We start from the raw sequence: 26,370 nt of genomic DNA, 5'->3' as shown, positions 1-26,370 counted from the left end.
CCTGCTGACAGTCACAGTAAATTCTCTTCTGCTTCATTAATTAGTTTTAGTCCTCGTTAACTCTCAGTGTGATTCTGAGACGCTTGATAAATATGGGCCCAGGGTCAGAGTCTGACTTATAACACCTGTTTTTAATCTTTTCTGCATCAAACAGCTCATGTATAACACATCTGTAAAGTGCTGATTCAACAAAATCAAGAGATAACTGTTCAGTTTGTAGTCAGTTAAGAGACTTAAGTGAAGATGACAAAATCCAGATCCAGACTCCGGTCCAGATGGATCATCAGGATCCAGCTGATCCTCTCTCAACACACACTCCTGGATGTTCACTCACACTCTGACATAGATCAATACGGCCCCCATCTGATGAGAGAAGAAGAAACAACAGAGGTCATAAATCAGTGTTTAGTGAGACTCACTTCATCAGCTGTCAGTCAGTGATGCAGCACATCCAGTATAAAGAGCAGCAGGGACTTCAGTCCTGTTCAGACCAGAAGTGGAACAGCTGTGCAGCGTAGCCTGCTTCCTTTCAGCTCTCATGTTAACGTGTTGGAGTGAACACACTGAGCTCCAAGCTCACACACCTGCACAGACTTTTGCTATCAAGTCTGTTTACTCTGCAGATTTCACTCAAGTACACAGAGGAAATAAAGTGCTGAGAGTCATGAACACATCATTACTGCAGAAACAGAGACATTCACTCATCAGTTTACTGATGGATTTACTGTTGATACATGTCAACTGTTAGAAAAGTTGAAAGTTACAGAGTCTCTGTGGGATTTGAAGATCTTTCCTGCTGTTAAATCATCACATGACAATCAGTCAGAGCTCTCAGCTAAACACCTGCTGTGATTCCTGGACTTCAGCAGAAGTTCTGGTCTGTATAAAGACCACATGGTTACTAAACGTAATGATGCTTGTGTGAAATCAGAGCCAGTGATTTGCAGGCTGCAGTCAGACTGATCTTAGAGCTCTGACAAAGATGAACTGATCAATTCTTTAGTGTTGAAATGAGAGAACAAACACTTTCAGATCAGATTTGATGGTAGGACAGTTTCATGATGAGGACCACTGTCTCTATACATCTTGTAAGGCTGTCAGCTGTAATCCAGCTTTATTTCCTGCAGACATGAACACAACAACAACAGTCGTCTTCACATCAACTCAAACACATGATCACAACAAGCTTCTGGCTGATCTGATTGGCTGACTGTTCTCTCTCTCTCTGTCTTTCTGTCCAATCCTGAAGCCTGTCACCATTCTCCTCTCACAGCTTCACTGAGGAAAGCAGCCACTGAGAAGGTTGAAGGTTCACCAGGAAATACTGGATCTTTGCTTTGATACTAACTGTGTTTAATACAATACTGCTGAAACCAGCACAGACTGACTCCAACTCTCTACTCACATCAGAGTCTCCAGTCTACAGTCTGGACTCTTCTGAAGATCATACAGCTGCATCACGTCTTGACTGTGGAGGTAGTTTACTTTCAGATTCAGCTCTCTCAGATGGGATGAGGGGTTGGACTTCAGAGCTGAGGCCAGAGAATCACAGCTGATCTTTGACAAACTGCAGTTCCACAATCTGAATAAAGAATAAATGACGTCACTTTAGAAAACAAAGTTCCTTTTTTAAATCATTCAATGTTTCATAATCTGTTCAGATGTGAAGAAGGTTTAGAAGCTGCTGGAACAGCCTTCAGAGGATCTGAGAGCAGCTGAAAATATACATATTTTTAAACATAAACTAAAAACCATCTGTTTATCTGGCTTTTATGTAGTGTTTTATCATTTTATGGTTTTATTATTTATACTTATTTTATTTATCATCATTATTTATTTTATTCTATTTTGTTTATCAACATTTTACTGATGATCATTATAAATTATTTTTTAAATTGTTTATTAACATTTTACTATTTTAATAATCTATGTATAATGTGCAGTATTTGACAACTTTTTTGTTGTTTTTATTGCTTGTATTATCTTTTATTATTTATATTTTATTATCTTAACTACCCATTTTTTATTGTTGTCTTATTTATTGAACCTTTTTTGCTTTTTTAATTGCTTTGGTGTTCATTAGTCTCTAAATCCATTTTTAACATCCTACGTTTTGTCAGTCGCTTGTGCAGCACTTTGAATTGTATTTTATTTGTTTGAAAGGTGCTATATAAATAAAGTTTGATTGATTGATTGATTGATAGAATGTAGAAGTTTATAAAATGGAAACTCAGCTGAACCCAACAGGATGCAGGTTAAAAACTGTCAAATAGAAACAGTGAAAAAGTGCTCTCATTAATATTAATGACAACACGCTGCTACTTCAATAAAGACGTAGTGACTTCACCTCTTAAACTCTACAGCTCCACCAGTGACTCCATCTATACAAACTCATGTTGTGCAGCCAAACACAAGTAAAAATGCAAAAAGACTCAAACATGACACAGCTATATTTTTTAGGCCTACATGTGCAAAACAGTTGAGCAAGAATAATAAAAGACCTACATCACTTGCAAGGGCTTCATCATCATGCACATTTAAACAACATAAATGCTATCCCATAATGCAACACATGGACTGTCAGTTACATTACTGCCTTCTACTGGATTGAAAATAAGACTCAGTTCTCCTATTTAATCTAAATGATTATATATAAAATAAAACTAATATATATATTCCTCCCTCATCCCATTCTCTAATATAACTTCTCAATCAAGGCTCTGAGAGAGTCTGAAAGCCTCTCAGCAGCCTCTGCACTTCCTCTCCAGTAATAATCTCTATTCTCTCAGATTTCCTTTCTGCCTCAGCGGCACAGTTAATCACCATGGACAGAAGTGTTCAGAACTTCATCTTGTCCTCACAAAAACAATATTCATCATGCTTCCTACCTGATTAGTTCTCCTTCACTTCTTGAATCTTTTCATTCCTAGCTGCTTCCTCATGGCTCAGCCTTCTCTTGGACCTGATCCTCATGACTTCCATCTCTTTCTTTCTCTTTGGACAGTCTGCTTGCCTCATGTCTCCCCCCACACTGATTACACTGGGGTTCTTTTTCACAGTTTCTGCTGCTGCACGTCTCATCTCCACATTAACCACATATCCCCAAATCATGTCTACACACAAGCCAGCTGTGTCCACATTTCCAACAACGTCTGCACTGAATGTGTTTGGGAACAAACAGCCTTACTGGGTAACTGATATGATCTAAGAATACTTTGTCAGGCAGGATTTCTCATTCAAAATGCAACACACCAGGGACCAGATGCATAAAACTCTGTGTAGATTCATGACTAAGACTGTGTGTAGGCATAAAGCCACAAACATGCAGACGCATTCTTTTCAGCAGATTTATAAAGCCATGCGTACGCATGGTTCTGTTTTATAAATCTCAATCATTGAGGAACTGGGCGCATGTGCACGAGCCTCATTTCCGCTCCCACAATTAACCATAAATGGATGAAGACACACCCTGAACCAGCCGTTTTCATATCAATTGGTCACCTGCCTCATCAGTCTGTACAGCTGTCAATGAAACAAACGGGAAAGAAGAAGTGCAGTTTCACTAAATTGTGTTGCACCAGCGAGTCTCTCCAACAGCCAGAATAGCTGTCATTACGCGCCACCATTACACATGGCTGTGCAAATCTTTATACCATCCATATCATTAATTCATCACATGGACTATAAACCATTGTCAGCAGTAATATCTCAGAAATGGAATCAATATTGTAGTTTGTAGCTCATATCTAAACCGACTTTACAAGGTGTGCCACAACTAAGGATAAAATAAAAAGAATAATAAGAGAAAAATAAAATGTTGGCTCCTATGGAAATTAAAGGAATGACAAAATTAAACACAAAAGTAATTAATCAATGTTAAATTAATAAATGCGCCTTTGATTGGCATTTTACAAATACCTGTGTAAACACCCCAAAAGAACCCAAAAACACACACAATCAGTGCAGCTGGTTATCAACCTAAACAAACAATGTTTTACTAAAAGATTCCGTCTCTCAGCTTATATTTCATCTCCACCTCATCACATCAGCCTCAGATCTCTTAAGAAAAACATGTGTACGCCTGGTCTAAAGTATGCGTGAGGTGTTCACATTCTCACCGCACATTCTGTCTTTATAAATACCAGTTTATGTGCGGGAAATGGCGTGTGTGTGGTTTTTGTGCATACGTATCGTTTATGCATCTGGCCCCTGGTCTTGTTTCAAACCTTTCTCCGTCACTCATCCTGATCATTCAATGACTGTCAACAACTTACTGGAACTCTTCTATGAAGTGGGAAACATGACACCTGCTAACCATCTAACTCATATTTCCAACAACTTCTTCAGCTGTGTCTGTGAAACACATCCAACAATGATCAATCCATTTCTTTTAACATCAACTAAGTTGACATCGCCAAGTTTGTGGCGACTTCATGTTTGTTCAACAGAACTCCAAATCTGTCCTTGTTCCCAGTCAGTTTTATTCCAGCTAAGTGGATTTCTCTTTCTTTCTCTCCATCATCATTGTAACTTCAAATTTCTTCTTCTTTCTTCTGTTTTCTTCCTGATTTCTTCCCACTGCCTCTTTCAAGCTCGTCCACCTCAATCTTCCTTCCGCCGTCCTTCTATGGGACTGTCATGACTCAGGGCAGCTAATATAGCAGCTAGCATCTACCTTACTTTTAAACTTGAAATAAGATTTTTGTGCACATTGTAATAACTCGATTTCCACAAAGTAGACATTTTACACGTCACGCAGTTCTAACTGAACCATTTACAATAAGTAACCACTGCATACACACAACACAGTGCACATGTACACATGTTCACTGAGTAAAGGTGCAAATGCAAAGTTTTCTCTGGATTTCAAGAATCGATTATTGATCAAATAAGAATTGCAATTAATCACAACTATTTTATTTATTTTTTGTCCAGCCCTAAAGTTTAGAAGACAGAAACTCCAAACACCTGAACCCAACAGGATGCAGGTTAAAAACTGTTAAATATAAAAGACAAAAAAGTTTCAGTGGTTCAGAGTGAATTATCCAGTGCAGATTTTTCTTGTTATATGAAGGTTTTAAATGTGCAGCTCAACATTGCTCTGACACAGTCAATGGACTAAACCACTGAAGAAGAAAATAGACTTTCCCATTAAGATCCTCAGTGTGGATCAGCATAATATCAGCTTTATGTCTGCAGTTTAGTGTCACCACAACTGTCACATCATATTAATCTCAGCACAGCAGTAAGAAATGGTGTCTGACCTCAGAGTCTCCAGTCTACAGTGTGGACTGAAGACTCTGAGGACACCTGCATTGATCTCTGTGTCTCTGTGTGTGTGTGTGTGTGTGTGTTCTGAAGGATCAATATCAATGATCAGACATTATTCATTAAAACACATTAAAGAATATAATAAAGAAATATTTCTCTTTCATCAAGTAAACTTGATCCATTTAAAACAGATATTAGTTGAGAGGATCATCTGTATACAGATGTGACTCTTTACCAAAATTATAAACATTAATTGACTTTAACAACTAACAGTGGACATTTTCTACAGTTTCTTTAAGAATCAGTCATCTTTTATAACTACAGACTAAACTTTGTACAGTAAAAAATGAAAATATGGGAAAAAAATAACTTCATGGATGTAAGTTATGTATGTACATAAATTAGGTTCAGTTGTTAAACATTAAGATCAACAATAGTAACAGACAGTCAGTGAACTTACATCAGAGTCTCCAGTCTACAGTTTGGACTCTCCAGTCCAACAGACAGATGCTTCACTGCTGAGACAGACAGACTGTTCTGGCTCAGCTCCAGCTCTCTGAGATGGGAGGGGTTGGACTTCAGAGCTGAAGCCACAACTTCACAGTGAGTCTCTGAGAGTCCACAATTAACAAGTCTGTAATGCAGATAACATACATACAATATACACTTTAATAATAAATATAGATTCTAGGCATTTTAATCACTAAATAAACTAAGATGTGACAAATAGCTCAGTTATCTCTATTGGCAGAGCTGGTCGGCCATTAATCACAAGGTTGGTGGTTTGAAACTTGTACGTGTATGTAAAAAAATGTAAGTCACTTTGGACAAAAGCGTCTGAAAATGAAAGTAATGTAAATGTGTCATGTTGTGATTTAGCCTTCAAATCAAAGTTGAGTTATTCAGTAACTCTCCTCACTCTCTCTGCTGCTGTACTGCAGACTTTTTAATGGGATTCTCTGTTTTGGTTTCATCTTGCAGACAAAGGCAAAGAAAATGGAGTTGCATTTATGCTTTTATAAAGTCCTCAGTGATTGCTTATTTGTTTTAAATGTCTCCTCGCTTTGCTCACTTGAGTCGTATCCTTGTGTCTTAGTCCCTCCTACCTAAGATACAAGGGAGAGATGCAGGAAAAGATGTGAGGGAAGAAGAATCAAGGAAATGTGTTCTTGGACGTCCTTTCCTTTCAGGCGTCATCTGAAGTGACGTCAGCTGTCAGTCTACAGGTGTTAACAGCTCTTCAGTGTCTTTTGATGTGCTGGAGTTTAAATGTGATGTACTGTCTAAAAAATGAATAATGTCGTACAGTTACCACTGCCAGCACAGTGATGTAGTGATGTCCTCCAACATGACAAAAGACAACATGAAATATCTCTGCATGTTTCTCCTGAAATAAACTGTTTGACAAACATCTGCATGTTATATTGTGAACAGATCCATCAAACAGTTTGTAACTGCTCAGACACTGAATACACATTTCTACTGGCAGCAACTTTTTCTAAAATATATTTCTTATTTGCATCTGCATTCATTAATATTCTGTTTGTAAATTCATTATTTAATAATTCATGTTATGATGAGAATGTCTCATAATTTGTAGGAATAATTTAAACTTGTAGTTTATATGTTTTAAGGAAAGAGGAAATATGTAAACATATCTGACATCAATGTTTACTTTCTACCTTGTCACAGTCTGGCTCTATGTATCTTCCTCTCAGCTCTGAGTGAGTCTGGCTCTACTAAGTTCACATCTCACTCATACCAACTTTCTTCCTCACTGCTTTATGTGACTATCTAGTCATGTACAGTGCTGGTTATGGAGCGGCTTGTTTAGTGTTGGCTTAGTTACTCTTCATCTAGACATCACTCTCTTAGGTTGTATTTATCCATCATCATTTATGTGTTACACTTCTGTTATCCAGTCCTTTTGCTCATGTAATTTTACTCATTCATACGATGAGTTGACAGTTTTTATGAGCATCTTATTTCACCACAGTAGTGATGTCTGTATATAGTTTGTGTTCAACATTAGATGCACTATGCCACTCCCATCTGCCCTGCTATCACTGCAATCACCTCATTCCCCTCACCTGAGCTTCCCGCCCATCTCCCTACACACAAATTATCAGGAGACAGTTTCATGTTTCTCACTGCTGTTATATAGGAGCATGTGTTTAGTTTAAGGAATTGTTATGAGGAAAATGTAATCTGAGACACTACTGCATTTTATTTTATAGGAACATCATCTGTCTCATTGTGTTTTTTGGGTTTTTAGTTTTCTGTTTGCTCTGTGTTTCCTTCCTGTGTTCATGTACTCCTCCCCAGCCTGCTTTTTCCTCCTCACTTTCCCTCCACACCTGCCCTGCATCAGCCTCATTAGTCCTGCCCTGCTCCCTGTGTCTTCACCAGCCAATCAGCTTCTTTCCTGTTCTCCTGCTCCACCTGCACCTCATCCCCTCTTCAGTTTAGTTTTATTTAAGACCTGAGGGATGTTCCATCAAGCTGGCTAACGGGATAGCCTGGTTTATTTCGATAAGCCTCGATAATTTAAGTGAGAGTTTGTTCCATCACCGCGGCTTATATGAGTCCCAGCTCAGTAACCATGGTAACTTAGTCAGCAGAACTAGCTGCTCCGTGGCAGGTTAACGGTCAAACTTAATTCAGCTGCGTGTCAAAGAATGTCTGACGGACGGAAACAGACTCTCAAAAGACGGTTCCATCAAGAGTCTTTTCACACTCGCAACCCTTTTATTTAAAAGCTCAGCATTTATAATTTAAGAAATAAAAGTGTGCCAGCGTTATTTTGAAGTTATTTATTTATTCATTCACTCATTTTGTTCAAGCTGTGAAGACAAAAAGAAAATGAAATAAAGTCCAAACCATGACCTTCTGCTGTGTTTAAATGTATACAGTATTAACTGCTTCTAGTGATCACAGTTACAGTGATCAGCTGTTTATATGGATCAAAAAGCTCTGAGACAGAATCATTCATATACAACATTTATGCTGTTTAAATAAGTCACCTATAGAAATCAAGTAGTCCACCTACAGTGATCATTTTGTGTCTCTTCATACATGACAACATGTGGAAAAACATTTTAAACCACGTAAATCTATTTTTGTACTTTACTCCCATGATAAGCGGCTGCTGCTGCGTGAACACTGACATCATGACAGAGACAGAAAGTCATTTTCTCTCAATGACAAACGTTGTCTCCTCAAACCTTATGACAATAAAAGGGGGGGAAGAAATTTAAGTGAAATTCACTGCTCTCTTCACCTGTTCTGCCGCCGGGGAAAATAAGAAACTTGTCATTGGCAAAAGTCAGAACCTGCTGCTTCAAAAATGCTCACAATGCGTTTGAAACAGCTGTACTGTATCAGTATTAGATGGTTTTCTGCATGAGAAATAAAGAAAAAGAAAAGGTTATGATATTATAGTGATATTTGACCCAGACAGACGTGATCACTCTAAGCGGTTTCCACTTATTTATATCCTTCTCCAGTTTCTTTATCTCCAACTGCAACTTAATTTTTAACTTTCAGTGATGCTTGTAAATGGACATTTTGTGAAAGAGAAAATATGTCAAATAGTATGGTAATGTTGGTAAGTTGGTTCTCTTAAGTTGACTGCACCATAATTTTAATTATACATCTGATATTATCCAGTCTAGTGTGGGTGAAGTTCATGCAGTTCAAGTAGTTTGTTTGCTGTACACATAAGAATAGCGTGTTTATCTCACAACCTAACCCTAGAGGGCCTAAAGTTGTCAATCTTAACATTTTGTTAATTGCACTGGTTGTGACCAACCTGTCAGCCAATTGGAAAGGTGGAGGGGTGGGAGGCAGAGGAGACCCCGTACAGTAAAGCCATGAGCTAGTCAGACGACAAACAGGAGCTGTGTGAAGTTTGTATACGCTGTTGAAGACTGTTTATGTTCATTACTTCAGTGGATGCAGAGTTTACCGACGGTTAACGGACATAATAGCAACCTGCAGAAGACTGAGGACCAGAGAGGTGTACTACGAAGCAAGATTAGTGGGTTAGTGAGGTATGTTGAGCCTAAAGCCAGGGTTTTCAATGTCACAAATGTGGCTCTCTTTTAACCTGGCTAGATCACCATGGTAACTGATGCTGCAAACCTAACCTGGTCCGGAGCAGGTTATGTTCCGAGTTTCGGCTTAAATCAGCGATAAAAAGTGCCGTCATTTCACCAACTACCTCATTTTTTAATTAACAAATTTACACGATCAGCAATTTTCTGCCAGCATGCCTCTCTTATGTTCAGAAACAGAGTTGCTTTTTGCTGTGATAATGTATTTATATTCTTCATTGCTCTCCCTTATAATGACCTGTCCCTCCTGACTGAAGTAGGCGACACGTGATCGGTCTATTTTGTGCAGAAAAAGTCAAATGACGCGCCAAACGCCCCCTTTCATGGGGACCCGCACAGAGCCTGAAGCAGAAAGCCTGAGTTAACAAAGAAAGTTCATAACCACCGTCGTGATACCACTTATCTCTGATCGTGAGTTTAGGGTTTGTACAGCCAGCTCACATAAAGAAAGCCTGGATATGTTGAACTTGCTTCATAGTTCACCCCTCTGGAAACACTCCTTTGACTCTCTGGAAGAGTAGATGTCTCCTGCTCAGCTATCACTTCGTCTGGACTGTTGACGCCCGCCAGCCTGTAACCTAACTCAGTTCAAATCATTCCCCTCATCATGCATCGCCTCGTTCCTCATCCTTCACCCATGTTTCAACTCAGGGATTTGTGAGTAACAATTAATCAGTGCATGTGCTATTTTATTTGACAGCTTGCATTTGCAAGTGAAGCGGCCATTTGTTTTAGGTCACTACGCTCCCGAGCAACGACTCAGGCCTGCAACCTTTTGTTTTGGTTTAAGGACACTATTTTATTTTGGTTGCAGAGTGAGTGTGTGCGTGTGAGTGTATTAGTTAGGAGCTTCAAAATTGATAAGATAGAAAAAGGTCACAACTTCTGAGAAAGGTTTGAAAGAAAAAGGGAAATGCATTTAATTTTTATACCTGTTTATTTTTATTAATTGGTTTAAATATTTGTTTTCAATAACTAAATTCATTATTTGCATTTAAAGTATTGTGTGTGTGTTGTATTTACATTTCATTAAGGTGTGAGTTGGGAATAGTACTTAAAAACATAATTCTTAGTGGGATTTAAAATCGGTGATTCCTACTATACATTCCTGCTGTGGAGGCACCGCCATATATTTCTAGTTCATAGTCTTGTTAAAAAGTTTAAAAGCTGGTCATTTCATTTATGTCAGCCAGGTTAGCATGGCCAGCCACAGGTAAACGTACCCAGGGCCCCGCCCATAGTACTACAACACTTGTTAGAGTTACAGTTGCTAACTAAATAGCTACATGGGATGGGTGTAACATTTGTCATGTAGAATACCATCTCATTGACAGTTGTATATTTATTAGCCTACATGAATATAAAGTTACTGGATTTTAATGACTGTTTCAAAATAAAGTACAGCTGTTTCAAACACAGTGTGCACATTTTTGAAGCAGCAGGTTCCTTATTATAGACGAAGATAGTGGTGAAATTTACTTAAATCCCCCCACCCCCCCCTTTATTGTCATAAGGTTTGAGGAGACGACGTTTGTCATTGAGAGAAAATGACTTTCTGTCTCTGTCATGATGTCAGTGTTCACGCAGCAGCAGCCGCTTATCATGGGAGTAAAGTACAAAAATAGATTTACGTGGTTTAAAATGTTTTTCCACATGTTGTCATGTATGAAGAGACACAAAATGATCACTGTAGGTGGACTACTTGATTTCTATAGGTGACTTATTTAAACAGCATAAATGTTGTATATGAATGATTCTGTCTCAGAGCTTTTTGATCCATATAAACAGCTGATCACTGTAACTGTGATCACTATAAGCAGTTAATACTGTATACATTTAAACACAGCAGAAGGTCATGGTTTGGACTTTATTTCATTTTCTTTTTGTCTTCACAGCTTGAACAAAATGAGTGAATGAATAAATAAATAACTTCAAAATAACGCTGGCACACTTTTATTTCTTAAATTATAAATGCTGAGCTTTTAAATAAAAGGGTTGTGAGTGTGAAAAGACTCTTGATGGAACTGTCTTTTGAGAGTCTGTTTCCGTCCGTCAGACATTCTTTGACACGCAGCTGAATTAAGTTTGACCGTTAACCTGCCACGGAGCAGCTAGTTCTGCTGACTAAGTTACCATGGTTACTGAGCTGGGACTCATATAAGCCGCGGTGATGGAACGAACTCTCACTTAAATTATCGAGGCTTATCGAAATAAACCAGGCTATCCCGTTAGCCAGCTTGATGGAACACCCCTCTGGATAAAGATTTATTCTTCAAGTTCCTGTTGCCTGCAGTCTCCTGTGTTTGGCTCCACCTGCTCTGCTCTTCACAACATACCTGACACACAGGGATTTTCAGCCTCATACAAACTGATATTTAATTAAATGTGTTTTTTGCTGACAGACAGCAGACTCACCTTCCCTCCCTGACTATATCATCCATGACACAGGCTAAATTAGTAGAAGGAATATAAAAATAAAAATCTTTCTAGTGAATGATGACAGTTGTTTTATGCTTCCTTTATTAATCAGGAATACAGTCAAAATTTTAATCCAAAATGTTAAATAGACTGAGAATCAGAAAACAAAACATCTAAACTTGGGAGTGATATTACACCTGAGTTGGTTCTGTTATTTGTCTCGATATGAAACTGAGATGTTAGTGATGTAATATCAGATCAGTCTGATCAGCTGCTGCGTCTAATCACTACAGATTTCCAATAAAGGGTTGTGTCAGTTTGATAAAAGATGAAGGATGGTCTTGTGTACTGTTTACTCCCTCCTTCAGGCAGCCTCCTCTCTCCTCCAAACAGAAATAAGCAAATTCAAACATCCTTCATGATGAGACCAATTTCCAGATCAATTTCCGGGTGACCCGAGGAGAGAGAAGACATGAAATAAGATCATGAGAAGCACCCATCATATCAGAGCGTCTCCACAAAGTTCAAATGAAATTGTCTTGTTCATAAAACCTGAGCAGTTTCAAACTGAGTCTCTTCAATTATCACCGTGCACTCACAGCAATTAAGTGTTATCAGCAGGAAGAGCTTTGTAGACTTTTTATGCCCTGGGTTTCGCCTCTCAGGCTTCATACAAGCTGGTAGCTGCAGCAGATCACAGATATTACATGTATGTGTCTGTATATAAAATAAACAGACACATTATAGAAAGGTACAGCAGGTACTGTCCACTGGAAAATACTATTGTCTGTTGTGATGAAATAATGACTCTTTAAACATTTTCAACAAAAACTTCAAACCTGAAGATATTTTGCTGAATTTGTATTAAACCCAAAGAAAACTAGAAGGTGAACAATAAACTGTAAAATCATTATAAATAAACAGAATAACTGTGTTTACTAATGTGAGGTATAAACACACCAACAATAATAAGTTTTTCTTGCTCTCATAGCATTTGAACATCTGAAGAACATTTGAAGTGAAGCACTATAAGTCAGAGTCGTCGTGTTCACATCCACAAACCCTCAGTGGGATAGGTGCTGGATACAAAATATATTCAACTGGGATACAAGGAGAACTCACACACTGGAATCACAGCTCCATTTAAATTTACTGGTAACATTTCAACTGATTACAGGTCTTCCTCAGACAAATACCCACAGGATGGAAATGAAGGATATTTATATCAAAATGACCAGTGACATAATCAATGTGTCAAGATATCCTCATCACTATGAAAATAAAAACATTAATGTGAACAGAAATATGTTTTCCTTGTGATAAGGATATCTTGACACATGTGAATGTTCTTGCAGGTACTCCTTGTAATGAAGCACTACTCATGTATAACTTTGGACACAAGCAGGTGTAACACATGTTTAACACTTTGATAGTGTGCATGTGTGAATCTTTACTGTAATACTGATGGCAGCTTTATAATGTTGATAATCACATCTGGACTTACCGAGCCTTTCTGCAGTTCCTCACAGCTGGGATCAGTCTCAGTTTTCCCTCCCGTGATGTGTTGTACTTCTTCAGGTCCAACTCATCCAGAACCTCCTCTGACATCTGCAGCATGTAGGCCAGAGCTGAGCAGTGAATCACAGAGAGTTTCTTCTTTGATCTGTTCTCTGACTTCAGGAACTCTTGGATCTCCTGATGTACTGAGCGGTCGTTCATCTCCATCAGACAGTGGAAGATGTTGATGCTTCTGTCAGGAGAGATATCCTCACTGTTCATCTCCTTCAGGTTGTTGATGACTCTCTGGATGATTTGTAGACTGTTCTCTGTCTGACCCAACAGGTCGTTGTTGGCTCTCTGGATGATTTCTGGACTGTTCTCTGTCCAACCAAACAGGTTGTTGATGGCTCTCTGGATGATTCCTCGCCAACCCAGCAGGTTGTTGTTGACTGCCACGATGATTTGTTGACTGTCCTCTGTCCAATCCAACAGGTTGTTGTTGGCTCTCTGGTTGATTTCTGGGCTGTTCTCTGTCTGACCTAGCAGGCCTCCTAAGAGACTCTGGTTGGACTCCAGAGAGAGGCCATGAAGGAAGCGAACAAACAGGTCCAGGTGGCCATTTTCACTTCTGAGAGATTTCTCCATGGCTCTCTTCAGGAAGTCATGCAGAGGTGAGTAACTGTAGTCTTTTCCTAGGAAGTCCTCCAGTACCTCTGTCTTCCAGTTGGTGTAACAGTGGTACATGTAGACTGCAGCCAGAAACTCCTGAATGCTCAGATGAACAAAGCAGTAGACTGATTTCTGGAAGATCACAGTCTCTCTTTTGAAGATCTCTGTACAAACTCCTGATAACACCGTGGCCTCTGTGACATCAAGACCACACTTCTTCAGGTCTTCTTGGTAGAACATGATGTTTCCTTTCTCCAGATGTTCAAAGGCCAGCCTCCCCAGCTTCAGAAGAAGTTCCCTGTCAGCCTCCGTCAGCTCCTGTGGACTCGTCCCATGTCCTTCATCATACTTGTGCTTCTTCCTCTTTGTCTGAACCAGCAGGAAGTGTGAGTACATGTCAGTCAGGGTCTTGGGCAGCTTTCCTCTCTGGTCTGTAGTCAACATGTGCTCCAGAACTGTAGCAGTGATCCAGCAGAAGACTGGGATGAGACACATGATGTGGATGCTCCTGGATGTCTTGATGTGTGAGATGATTCTGCTGGACAGCTCTTCATCACTGAATCTCCTCCTGAAGTACTCCTCCTTCTGGGTGTCAGTGAAGCCTCGTACTTCTGTTACCCTGTCAACACATGTAGGAGGGATCTGATTGGCTGCTGCAGGTCGGGAAGTTATCCAGACGAGAGCCGAGGGAAGCAGCTTCCCCTTGATGAGGTTTGTCAACAGCACGTTGACTGATGACTTCTGTGTGACATCAGACACGACCTTCCTGTTCTTGAAATCCAGTGAAAGTCTGCTTTCATCCAGGCCGTCAAAGATGAACAAAACTTTCCAGACAGCGAGCTTCTCTGCTGTGACCTTCTGTAACGTTGGATGGAAATCATGGATCAGCATGAGGAGACTGCACTGCTCATCTTTGATCAAGTTCAGCTCCCTGAACGAAAGCAGAATCACCAGACTGACATCTTGGTTTTCCGAGCCCTCTGCCCAGTCCAGAGTGAACTTCTGCACTGAGAAGGTTTTTCCAACGCCAGCGACGCCGTTGGTCAGAACGACTCTGATGTTTTTCTGTTGGTCAGGTGAGACTTTAAAGATGTCGTGACACCTGATTGGAGTGTCATGGAGGGTCTCCATCTTGGAAGCTGCTTCAAGCTGCCTCACCTCATGTTGGGTATTAACATCTTCACTCTGTCCCTCTGTGATGTAGAGCTCAGTGTAGATCCTGTTGAGGAGGGTTTCACTTCCTGCTTCATCAGTTCCTTCAGTCACACATTCACATCTCCTCCTCAGATTGATCTTATGTTCATCTAAAACCTCCTGCAGACCACTTTCTACTGAAAGAGAAGAATAAAATGTATAATAAAAAAGAAATATGTCTGACTGTGTTAATTTTCAGCAGGATAGAGGAGGTAGATTCCTGTCCTGTTTTCAGAGATGATGACATCAGCAGACAGATCTTCAGTCTTACTTTGTACAGTGGTCAGGACGTCCTGACTCAAAGAACAGCAGGACAGCTGCTCCTCCACAGAAACACCCCTCCTCTCCCTCTTCCTCTTCCTCTTCCTCTCTCTGTGGACATGAACACATTCTTTATGACACATGACATTAGTGGTGGCCAACCGACGGCTCACAAGTTGATGCAGCTCTTTCCCTATTGACCATATTTATGTTATATCCTCAGTGGTGAGAGCAAAACTACAAGAAGGGAAAAATACATTTGCTTGTTTTGTTGATTTCTGATGTTCTGGTATTGATGGCAAATTTTATAAGGCCATCGAAGCCTTGTATACTGCCCTGATTTTGTGTGTACAGCTAAATAATTTTAGGACTGGCTGGTTTCCTACTCCATTTGGAGTGAAGCAGCAGATGTACTTTCCCCTACATTTTTTGCCCCTCATGTAGATGATTAAACTGAAGAAATTAAGCAGGCCAATCTAGGTATAGCGATTGATAATATGAATTTAAGTATTTTATTATATGCTGATGATATTGTGTTGCTTGCAGAGACAGAGATTAATTTACATAAATGTTAAATATTTTGAGTTTATGGTGTAGTAAATGGAGACTGACTATTAATAATGACAAAACACAGATTATACATTTTAGAAAGCAATGTGAATGGCAAAGCAACTATATATTTAAATTTGGACCAATGCCTCTAAAGTACACCAGTTCTTACACATATCTTGGTTTGGATTTTAATGAAAATATGTGCTTTACAGAGGGAATTAAAGTACTAGCAGAATCAGCAGGAAGAGCACTAGGGTCTGTAATGACTAAAATAAAATTGTGTCCTGAGCTTAGTTTTTCAACTTTCACTAAACTTTATGATTCAATGGTTGGCTCAATTTTATTTTATGCTGCAGGTGTGTGGAGTTTTAAAGATGTAATGCCATCCAGAATCAAGCCATGAGGTGTTTTCTTGGGGTGCATACATTTACTGCTAAGCAAGCTGTTGAAGGTGACATCGGATGGGAGTCCTTTATTGTAAAGCAGAGAGTTGAAATGGTTAGGTTGTGGAACAGCGTTATGCAGTTGCCAGAGGAAAGACTGACCAAAAAGATCTTCAACTGGGATCGAGCACACAATTATCCTTGGTCGAGAGAGGTCACTGCAATATTTTCTCTTTCTGATTTGAATTTTATTTTCAGGAATAACTTGCAGTGTAATATAAATAAAGTTGCACAAAAATTATTAAAGATTTATAAGGAGCAATGGAAGGAAGACATTTATAAGAAGCCAAAGCTTAGAAACTACATTCAAATCAAAGATGATTATTATACAGAACCATATATAAAGCTAAACTTACAGAGAAGGCAAAGGTCCCTGTATGCTCAGTTAAGAACTGGTACTTTACCACTGGCAATTGAGGTAGGCAGATATAAAGGTACTCCTGGAGAGGAATGTTCATAGTTTTTTGTGATCTTTGTGTTGTCGAGGATGAATTTCATTTTGTTTTTCATTTACCTCTGTACAATGACTTGAGGAATTGTTTGTTTGAAAAGATAGAATTGAAAAACCCCGATTTGTTTTGGTTATCTGATGCTGATGTGTTGAGTTGGCTTTTTAATATGGAAATTTTTATTTTAGCAAGATTTATAGGAGATGCTTGGCAGCTAAGACAGAGAACATTGTATCCATCATAATGGGACATTTCTTCCATGTAAACTAAATGTTCCGAAATGCTTTATTTCTGAATTTGTGGAACTGTACATTATGATATGTCATGTGGCCATCTTGGTTATTTTTGTCTAGTGTCTTGTAAGCCCATATGGGCTGGGCACCAGAAAGGTGCAGCACACTTAAATAAACAATTCAAATAATCAATCAATCAAACAAATGTTCAAAAGTAATTAGACAGACACAACAATGTGCCAGCAAAGGCAGAGAAGAAGAAGAAGAGTGCAAACTAGTAAACATGACTTTTGTCTGTTAACTAGAAAAGTCCACTTGTGAAAAATAACAGACTGCTGCTCTTTTGTCTTGTGTTGTGGTGCTGAACAGAGAGCTCTGCTAAATATCTTCATAATGCATCTTTTCATTTGTGTTTCTCTCTCTCTCACTGTTTCTGCTATAATCTCTCTCCCTCTGTGTCAGTGTGATACAACAGTTTCACACATTTGACTTTTCCCAAACGTTAAATGTCAGACTCAGTTTCCTCTGCTGCAGTGGTCAGTCTGCAGTGATAAATCAGCTGCAGCAGGCTGTTTGTATACATTTCCATTACTTCCTCCCATATTTTGTGTCTTTGAACAGGAACACGTTAAGACACATTCTGTATTGCAGGAGACCAAACACTCCATTTTCTTCCATTTTACCTGCACAAAACCCCGGTGCATTCCTTTAGTAAATAAGGAGACACAATGTGACTTGTTACTAAATCCTTAGTAAATATCACCCTGGGTTACCTGCTACTACTTTAGATTGTTAGACTGGAAAATCAAATAGCAATAGCAGCCCTGTCTCTGTCTCTGGTTAACATGTACATGAAGATCTGTTCTAGATTACAGCTGAATGGAAGGTAGTTCATTATTTCTTTCTACTGTGTTTCCTTCATATCTACACTACAACCTTAATGAAACCGTCTCACTGAATCATCTTCAGGTCAGTTTACAGTAGAAACAGTCTCTTACTTTGTGTCTGAGGGTCCAGGTTCATTGCTGAAGTCTGGAGGTTCGCCTTTAGAGCAGTCACTCTTCATAGACAGACAGCTGGATATCAGAGACTCTGCTCTCTGTCTGTGGAAACAACAATTGTTTTACACATATCATTAGTTCTTGTAAAGAGCATATTTAACATGAAACATGGCTTAGGGTCATGATTCAGTAATAACAACAGATAGTTATGTTCATGTCTCCTTCTGCATGTTCTAAACATCTATTTAACATCTACATGTTTAAGAACACAAAGTCTGACATGTGAGCTGTGAAAATGCTAAAAAAAAATAAAAAAAATACAACAGTTTATTTACCAACAGTTAAATGCACAGCATGTAATTTCAGCCGCTAGGGGTCTCAATCAAAACAACAACAAAAGACGGAGTGTGATGATGATGTGAAGTAGCAAGGGATCATGGGAGTTGTTGTCTTCATTGTTGAACAACCAGGTTCTCCTGGTTAGGTTTACTCCAGTGTTCATCGTTCAGGATGTTTTTAACGGGAGCCGAAGTATCTGCAGAGGTCTCCTCCTCTCCAGAACAAACAGGTAAAAACTGAATGAAGCTGTTTCACATAGAAAATCAGTGTTTCTCTGATGCTATTCAGAGGACACAGGACGTCAGGGAAAAGCTGTGAGCCGAGCTGCTGCTAACATTTGCTCAGCTTGTTTCTCTGATAATTTAAGATCCTTCAAAATCCTTCATCTGGTTAAAGATACAGTTGGAACGCAGGTCTAGTTGTTTTTAGACATTTTAATGCAGAATAGATACATATTATAGTTTTAAACTAAAGGCACTGCTGCCTGATGCTGGGCTGTCAGATTAACTTGTTCATGTCTAGAAAACAAACACAACAATCTGTCCTCTGTAATTTAACCTGCATTAAATATTGGTTGAAGCAACTAATAAACATTTCAGAACAGAAATCAAGCATCTATAAACAAAATGAAAGCTGTAAATGAAGAAATAATGCAGTCAAAACTCAAACAACAAAAAGATTAGTGACTGAATTAAAAAACACAGAATTATAATAGAATAGTGTTGTAATGTAGGTTATCAGATGACATTAAACTTAATCATCTTCAGGTCAGTTTACAGTAGAAACAGTCTCTTACTTTGTGTCTGAGGGTCCAGGTTCATTACTAAGGCGTGGAGGACGATCTTTAGACCGGTCACTCTTCATAGACAGACAGCTGGATATCATAGACTCTGCTCCGTCCTCCTCTTCCTCCAAATCCTTCATCTTCTGGAGTCTGAGAGGTAAACCAGTAACACTGGAGACACACACACATACACAGTATAATAAACTCAGTCCTTCCTCTCAACTTAGTAGCTTCTTATTAGTTTACATGACTTTATCTACAACCATGTGTATTTTCCAGCCATCACAAAGATAAACTTTGACTCTGCTTTAAATCCAACAAACAGACTTCAGATAAACATCTGTGTGGTTCTTAACTGTGACTTCTCTCTATTTTAACTGCAGCAGTGTGTCACGTTACATCACTGTGAGGACGCAGAAACCAGGAAAAGAACAAAGGAAACAACGTTTGAAGACATCAACACTGTGATTTAATATTTTTCTGACACAGTTTAATCAACTAAACAATTAATCAGTAAAATAATCAGCAGATTGATCAATAATGACAGTAATCATTATTAGCAGCCCTGATATTAACACTCACCCTGCCTCAGACTGTTTTCCTCCTTCTGCTCTGTTGACTTTAAAATGGAGTCTGACTGAATACTTTCACCTTTACTCCCTACCTGTTTGCTCCTCCCTTCTTCTTCTTTACTGGAAGTCACGTGTGTGTGTGTGTGTGTGTGTGTGTGTGTGTGTGTGTGTGTGTGTGGTGAACAATTGCAGGTCATGTGTCAATAACAAAGATCAAAAATTACTCTGAACTTTACAAAGTAACTCACAGCTCAAAGTGTGAGCAGAGAATATAATTGAAGACGTTTCTGATCAAATGTATGACTATGAATTAAAAACTCCCCCACTGGACACCAGGAGTCTTCCTCCCATTCCTCAACATGAGTCTGGTTCTCTAGAAGCACTGTGAAGCGTCATCTCTCCTCTCTACTTTAGCATTTCTTTAAGAAAATACGAACAATACATCCCTCCCCGTCTGCTGAAGGTCATCTGCCAGTAGTTCTCTCCTGCTGAAAACAGCCAGTTCAAAGCCCTGACTCCTATTTGCTAGTTATCTGGCCTCTCAGTTCGTCCTGTGAGCCTTATCGACCTCCAACCACAGACACTGCAGTCTCTAAAGCCTTCTGCTCCATGTTCTTTAGTTTTCATGTTCCTTGGGCTAAAAAGTCCTGTAATATTATCCTGTTAAACCAGAAGTCTTCCTCCAGTGCTGCTGTCCACCAGCTCGGTGCTCCAAACAGCACCTGCCTCTTTCAACATAGCCCACCTTCAATCCAACCAACAAAGCTGCAGTCCAACTGGTCTGCAAATGCCCATTGTTTAAACATTAACTTCAAGTCCACAGAAGCTGCTGCTGTCTGCTGAGACCTGTCTTCTATTCAGTGTCACAACAGGACAGCCAAAGTATCTGCAGAGGTCTCCCCCTCTCCAGAACAAACAGGTAAAAACTGAATGAAGCTGTTTCACATAGAAAATCAGTGTTTCTCTGATGCTATTCAGAGGACACAGGACGTCAGGGAAAAGCTGTGAGCCGAGCTGCTGCTAACATTTGCTCAGCTTGTTTCTCTGATAATTTAAGATCCTTCAAAATCCTTCATCTGGTTAAAGATACAGTTGGAACGTAGGTCTAGTTGTTTTTAGACATTTTAATGCAGAATAGTTACATTTTATAGTTTTAAACTAAAGGCACTGCTGCCTGATGCTGGGCTGTCAGATTAACTTGTTCATGTCTAGAAAACAAACACAACAATCTGTCCTCTGTAATTTAACCTGCATTAAATATTGGTTGAAGCAACTAATAAACATTTCAGAACAGAAATCAAGCATCTATAAACAAAATGAAAGCTGTAAATGAAGAAATAATGCAGTCAAAACTCAAACAACAAAAAGATTAGTGACTGAATTAAAAAAAACACAGAATTATAATAGAATAGTGTTGTAATGCAGGTTATCAAATGACATTAAACTGAATCATCTTCAGGTCAGTTTACAGTAGAAACAGTCTCTTACTTTGTGTCTGAGGGTCCAGGTTCATTACTGAGGCGTGGAGGACGATCTTTAGACCGGTCGCTCTTCATAGACAGACAGCTGGATATCAGAGACTCTGCTCCGTCCTCCTCTTCCTCCAAATCCTTCATCTTCTGGAGTCTGAGAGGTAAACCAGTAACACTGGAGACACACACACACACACAGTAGAATAAACCCAGTCCTTCCTCTCAACTTAGTAGCTTCTTATTAGTTTACATGACTTTAACTAAAACCATGTGTGTTTTCCAGCCATCACAAAGATAAACTTTGACTCTGCTTTAAATCCAACAAACAGACTTCAGATAAACATCTGTGTGGTTCTTAACTGTGACTTCTCTCTATTTTAACTGCAGCAGTGTGTCACGTTACATCACTGTGAGGACGCAGAAACCAGGAAAAGAACAAAGGAAACAACGTTTGAAGACATCAACACTGTGATTTCATATTTTTCTGACACAGTTTAATCAACTAAACGATTAATCAGTAAAATAATCAGCAGATTGATCAATAATGACAGTAATCATTATTAGCAGCCCTGATATTAACACTCACCCTGCCTCAGACTGTTTTCCTCCTTCTGCTCTGTTGACTTTAAAATGGAGTCTGACTGAATACTTTCACCTTTACTCTCTACCTGTTTGCTCCTCCCTTCTTCTTCTTTACTGGAAGTCACGTGTGTGTGTGTGTGTGTGTGTGTGTGTGTGTGTGTGTGTGTGTGTGTGGTGAACAATTGCAGGTCATGTGTCAATAACAAAGATCAAAAATTACTCTGAACTTTACAAAGTAACTCACAGCTCAAAGTGTGAGCAGAGAATATAATTGAAGACGTTTCTGATCAAATGTATGACTATGAATTAAAAACTCCCCCACTGGACACCAGGAGTCTTCCTCCCATTCCTCAACATGAGTCTGGTTCTCTAGAAGCACTGTGAAGCGTCATCTCTCCTCTCTACTTTAGCATTTCTTTAAGAAAATACGAACAATACATCCCTCCCCGTCTGCTGAAGGTCATCTGCCAGTAGTTCTCTCCTGCTGAAAACAGCCAGTTCAAAGCCCTGACTCCTATTTGCTAGTTATCTGGCCTCTCAGTTCGTCCTGTGAGCCTTATCGACCTCCAACCACAGACACTGCAGTCTCTAAAGCCTTCTGCTCCATGTTCTTTAGTTTTCATGTTCCTTGGGCTAAAAAGTCCTGTAATATTATCCTGTTAAACCAGAAGTCTTCCTCCAGTGCTGCTGTCCACCAGCTCAGTGCTCCAAACAGCACCTGCCTCTTTCAACATAGCCCACCTTCAATCCAACCAACAAAGCTGCAGTCCAACTGGTCTGCAAATGCCCATTGTTTAAACATTAACTTCAAGTCCACAGAAGCTGCTGCTGTCTGCTGAGACCTGTCTTCTATTCAGTGTCACAACAGGACAGCCAAAGTATCTGCAGAGGTCTCCCCCTCTCCAGAACAAACAGGTAAAAACTGAATGAAGCTGTTTCACATAGAAAATCAGTGTTTCTCTGATGCTATTCAGAGGACACAGGACGTCAGGGAAAAGCTGTGAGCCGAGCTGCTGCTAACATTTGCTCAGCTTGTTTCTCTGATAATTTAAGATCCTTCAAAATCCTTCATCTGGTTAAAGATACAGTTGGAACGTAGGTCTAGTTGTTTTTAGACATTTTAATGCAGAATAGTTACATTTTATAGTTTTAAACTAAAGGCACTGCTGCCTGATGCTGGGCTGTCAGATTAACTTGTTCATGTCTAGAAAACAAACACAACAATCTGTCCTCTGTAATTTAACCTGCATTAAATATTGGTTGAAGCAACTAATAAACATTTCAGAACAGAAATCAAGCATCTATAAACAAAATGAAAGCTGTAAATGAAGAAATAATGCAGTCAAAACTCAAACAACAAAAAGATTAGTGACTGAATTAAAAAAAACACAGAATTATAATAGAATAGTGTTGTAATGCAGGTTATCAAATGACATTAAACTGAATCATCTTCAGGTCAGTTTACAGTAGAAACAGTCTCTTACTTTGTGTCTGAGGGTCCAGGTTCATTACTGAGGCGTGGAGGACGATCTTTAGACCGGTCGCTCTTCATAGACAGACAGCTGGATATCAGAGACTCTGCTCCGTCCTCCTCTTCCTCCAAATCCTTCATCTTCTGGAGTCTGAGAGGTAAACCAGTAACACTGGAGACACACACACACACACAGTAGAATAAACCCAGTCCTTCCTCTCAACTTAGTAGCTTCTTATTAGTTTACATGACTTTAACTAAAACCATGTGTGTTTTCCAGCCATCACAAAGATAAACTTTGACTCTGCTTTAAATCCAACAAACAGACTTCAGATAAACATCTGTGTGGTTCTTAACTGTGACTTCTCTCTATTTTAACTGCAGCAGTGTGTCACGTTACATCACTGTGAGGACGCAGAAACCAGGAAAAGAACAAAGGAAACAACGTTTGAAGACATCAACACTGTGATTTCATATTTTTCTGACACAGTTTAATCAACTAAACGATTAATCAGTAAAATAATCAGCAGATTGATCAATAATGACAGTAATCATTATTAGCAGCCCTGATATTAACACTCACCCTGCCTCAGACTGTTTTCCTCCTTCTGCTCTGTTGACTTTAAAATGGAGTCTGACTGAATACTTTCACCTTTACTCTCTACCTGTTTGCTCCTCCCTTCTTCTTCTTTACTGGAAGTCACGTGTGTGTGTGTGTGTGTGTGTGTGTGTGTGTGTGTGTGTGTGTGTGTGGTGAACAATTGCAGGTCATGTGTCAATAACAAAGATCAAAAATTACTCTGAACTTTACAAAGTAACTCACAGCTCAAAGTGTGAGCAGAGAATATAATTGAAGACGTTTCTGATCAAATGTATGACTATGAATTAAAAACTCCCCCACTGGACACCAGGAGTCTTCCTCCCATTCCTCAACATGAGTCTGGTTCTCTAGAAGCACTGTGAAGCGTCATCTCTCCTCTCTACTTTAGCATTTCTTTAAGAAAATACGAACAATACATCCCTCCCCGTCTGCTGAAGGTCATCTGCCAGTAGTTCTCTCCTGCTGAAAACAGCCAGTTCAAAGCCCTGACTCCTATTTGCTAGTTATCTGGCCTCTCAGTTCGTCCTGTGAGCCTTATCGACCTCCAACCACAGACACTGCAGTCTCTAAAGCCTTCTGCTCCATGTTCTTTAGTTTTCATGTTCCTTGGGCTAAAAAGTCCTGTAATATTATCCTGTTAAACCAGAAGTCTTCCTCCAGTGCTGCTGTCCACCAGCTCAGTGCTCCAAACAGCACCTGCCTCTTTCAACATAGCCCACCTTCAATCCAACCAACAAAGCTGCAGTCCAACTGGTCTGCAAATGCCCATTGTTTAAACATTAACTTCAAGTCCACAGAAGCTGCTGCTGTCTGCTGAGACCTGTCTTCTATTCAGTGTCACAACAGGACAGCCAAAGTATCTGCAGAGGTCTCCCCCTCTCCAGAACAAACAGGTAAAAACTGAATGAAGCTGTTTCACATAGAAAATCAGTGTTTCTCTGATGCTATTCAGAGGACACAGGACGTCAGGGAAAAGCTGTGAGCCGAGCTGCTGCTAACATTTGCTCAGCTTGTTTCTCTGATAATTTAAGATCCTTCAAAATCCTTCATCTGGTTAAAGATACAGTTGGAACGTAGGTCTAGTTGTTTTTAGACATTTTAATGCAGAATAGATACGTATTATAGTTTTAAACTAAAGGCACTGCTGCCTGATGCTGGGCTGTCAGATTAACTCGTTCATGTCTAGAAAACAAACACAACAATCTGTCCTCTGTAATTTAACCTGCATTAAATATTGCAACTAGCACTCTTAAAACAAAATGAAAGCTATAAACGAAGAAATAATGCAGTCAATGCTCAAACAACAAAAACATCAGTAACTGAATTAAAAAACACAGAATTATGAAAGAACAGAGTTGTAATGCAGGTTATCAAATGAGATTAAAAACTGAATCATCTTCAGGTCAGTTTACAGTAGAAACAGTCTCTTACTTTGTGTCTGAGGGTCCAGGTTCATTACTGAAGTTTAGAGGTTCATCTTTAGACCAGTCACTCTTCATAGACAGACAGCTGGATATCAGAGACTTTGCTCCGTCCTCCTCTTCCTCCAAATCCTTCATCTTCTGGAGTCTGAGAGGTAAACCAGTAACACTGGAGACACACACACATACACAGTAGAATAAACCCAGTCCTTCCTCTCAACTTAGTAGCTTCTTATTAGTTTACATGACTTTAACTACAACCATGTGTGTTTTCCAGCCATCACAAAGATAAACTTTGACTCTGCTTTAAATCCAACAAACAGACTTCAGATAAACATCTGTGTCGTTCTTAACTGTGACTTTTCTCTATTTTAACTGCAGCAGTGTGTCACGTTACATCACTGTGAGGACGCAGAAACCAGGAAAAGAACAAAGGAAACAACGTTTGAAGACGTCAACACTGTGATCTCACATTTTTCTGACACAGTTTAATCAACTAAACAATTAATCAGTAAAATAATCAGCAGATTGATCAATAATGACAGTAATCATTATTAGCAGCTCTGATATTAACACTCACCCTGCCTCAGACTGTTTTTCTCCTTCTGCTCTGTTGACTTTAAAATTGAGTCTGACTGAATACTTTCACTTTTACTTCCTGCCTGTTTGCTCCTCCCTTCTTCTTCTTTACTGGAAGTTACATGTTTGTGTGGTGAGAGAGAGAGAGAGAGAGAGAGAGAGAGAAAGAGAGAGAGAGATAATGTGTTGAATGAACAACTGCAGGGCAGCAGTCAATTACTGTTAACCGATTCACAAATACATATATTCCTAATTCATTCAATTCTCAAAAAAAAAAAAATTTTTAAGAAATCTCTGTTCTGTATTCAAAGATTGATTAAAAAACTCCCACACTGGAAACCAGGAGTCTTCCTCCAATTCCTCGACATGTGTCTGGTTCTCCAGAAGCACTGTGCAGCGTCCTCTCTCCTCTCATCTTCAGCATTTCTTTATGAAAATACGAA

General features: G+C 39.3%; 1 protein-coding gene across 6 annotated transcripts in view; it reads right to left on the bottom strand.

The window, feature by feature from the left end:
* LOC137183701 (protein NLRC3-like) overlaps positions 1-26,370 on the bottom strand; it is a 247,621-nt gene that overhangs the window by 118,980 nt on the left and 102,271 nt on the right. For 5 of the 6 annotated variants that reach the window (XM_067590943.1, XM_067590946.1, XM_067590944.1 and 2 more), the window contains exon 11: positions 5,732-5,905. In XM_067590943.1, coding sequence (XP_067447044.1) covers positions 5,732-5,905 — 174 coding nt within the window. Of the gene's footprint in view, positions 1-1,401; positions 1,583-5,731; positions 5,906-26,370 lie in introns of all 6 variants that reach the window. The other variant, XM_067590948.1, reaches the window with a different exon arrangement.

Source organism: Thunnus thynnus, chromosome 5 (assembly GCF_963924715.1).
Source record: "Thunnus thynnus chromosome 5, fThuThy2.1, whole genome shotgun sequence".
NCBI lineage: Eukaryota > Metazoa > Chordata > Actinopteri > Scombriformes > Scombridae > Thunnus > Thunnus thynnus.
Note: the sequence above shows the minus strand (reverse complement) of the source record. Positions and strands in the feature narration are given on the sequence as shown.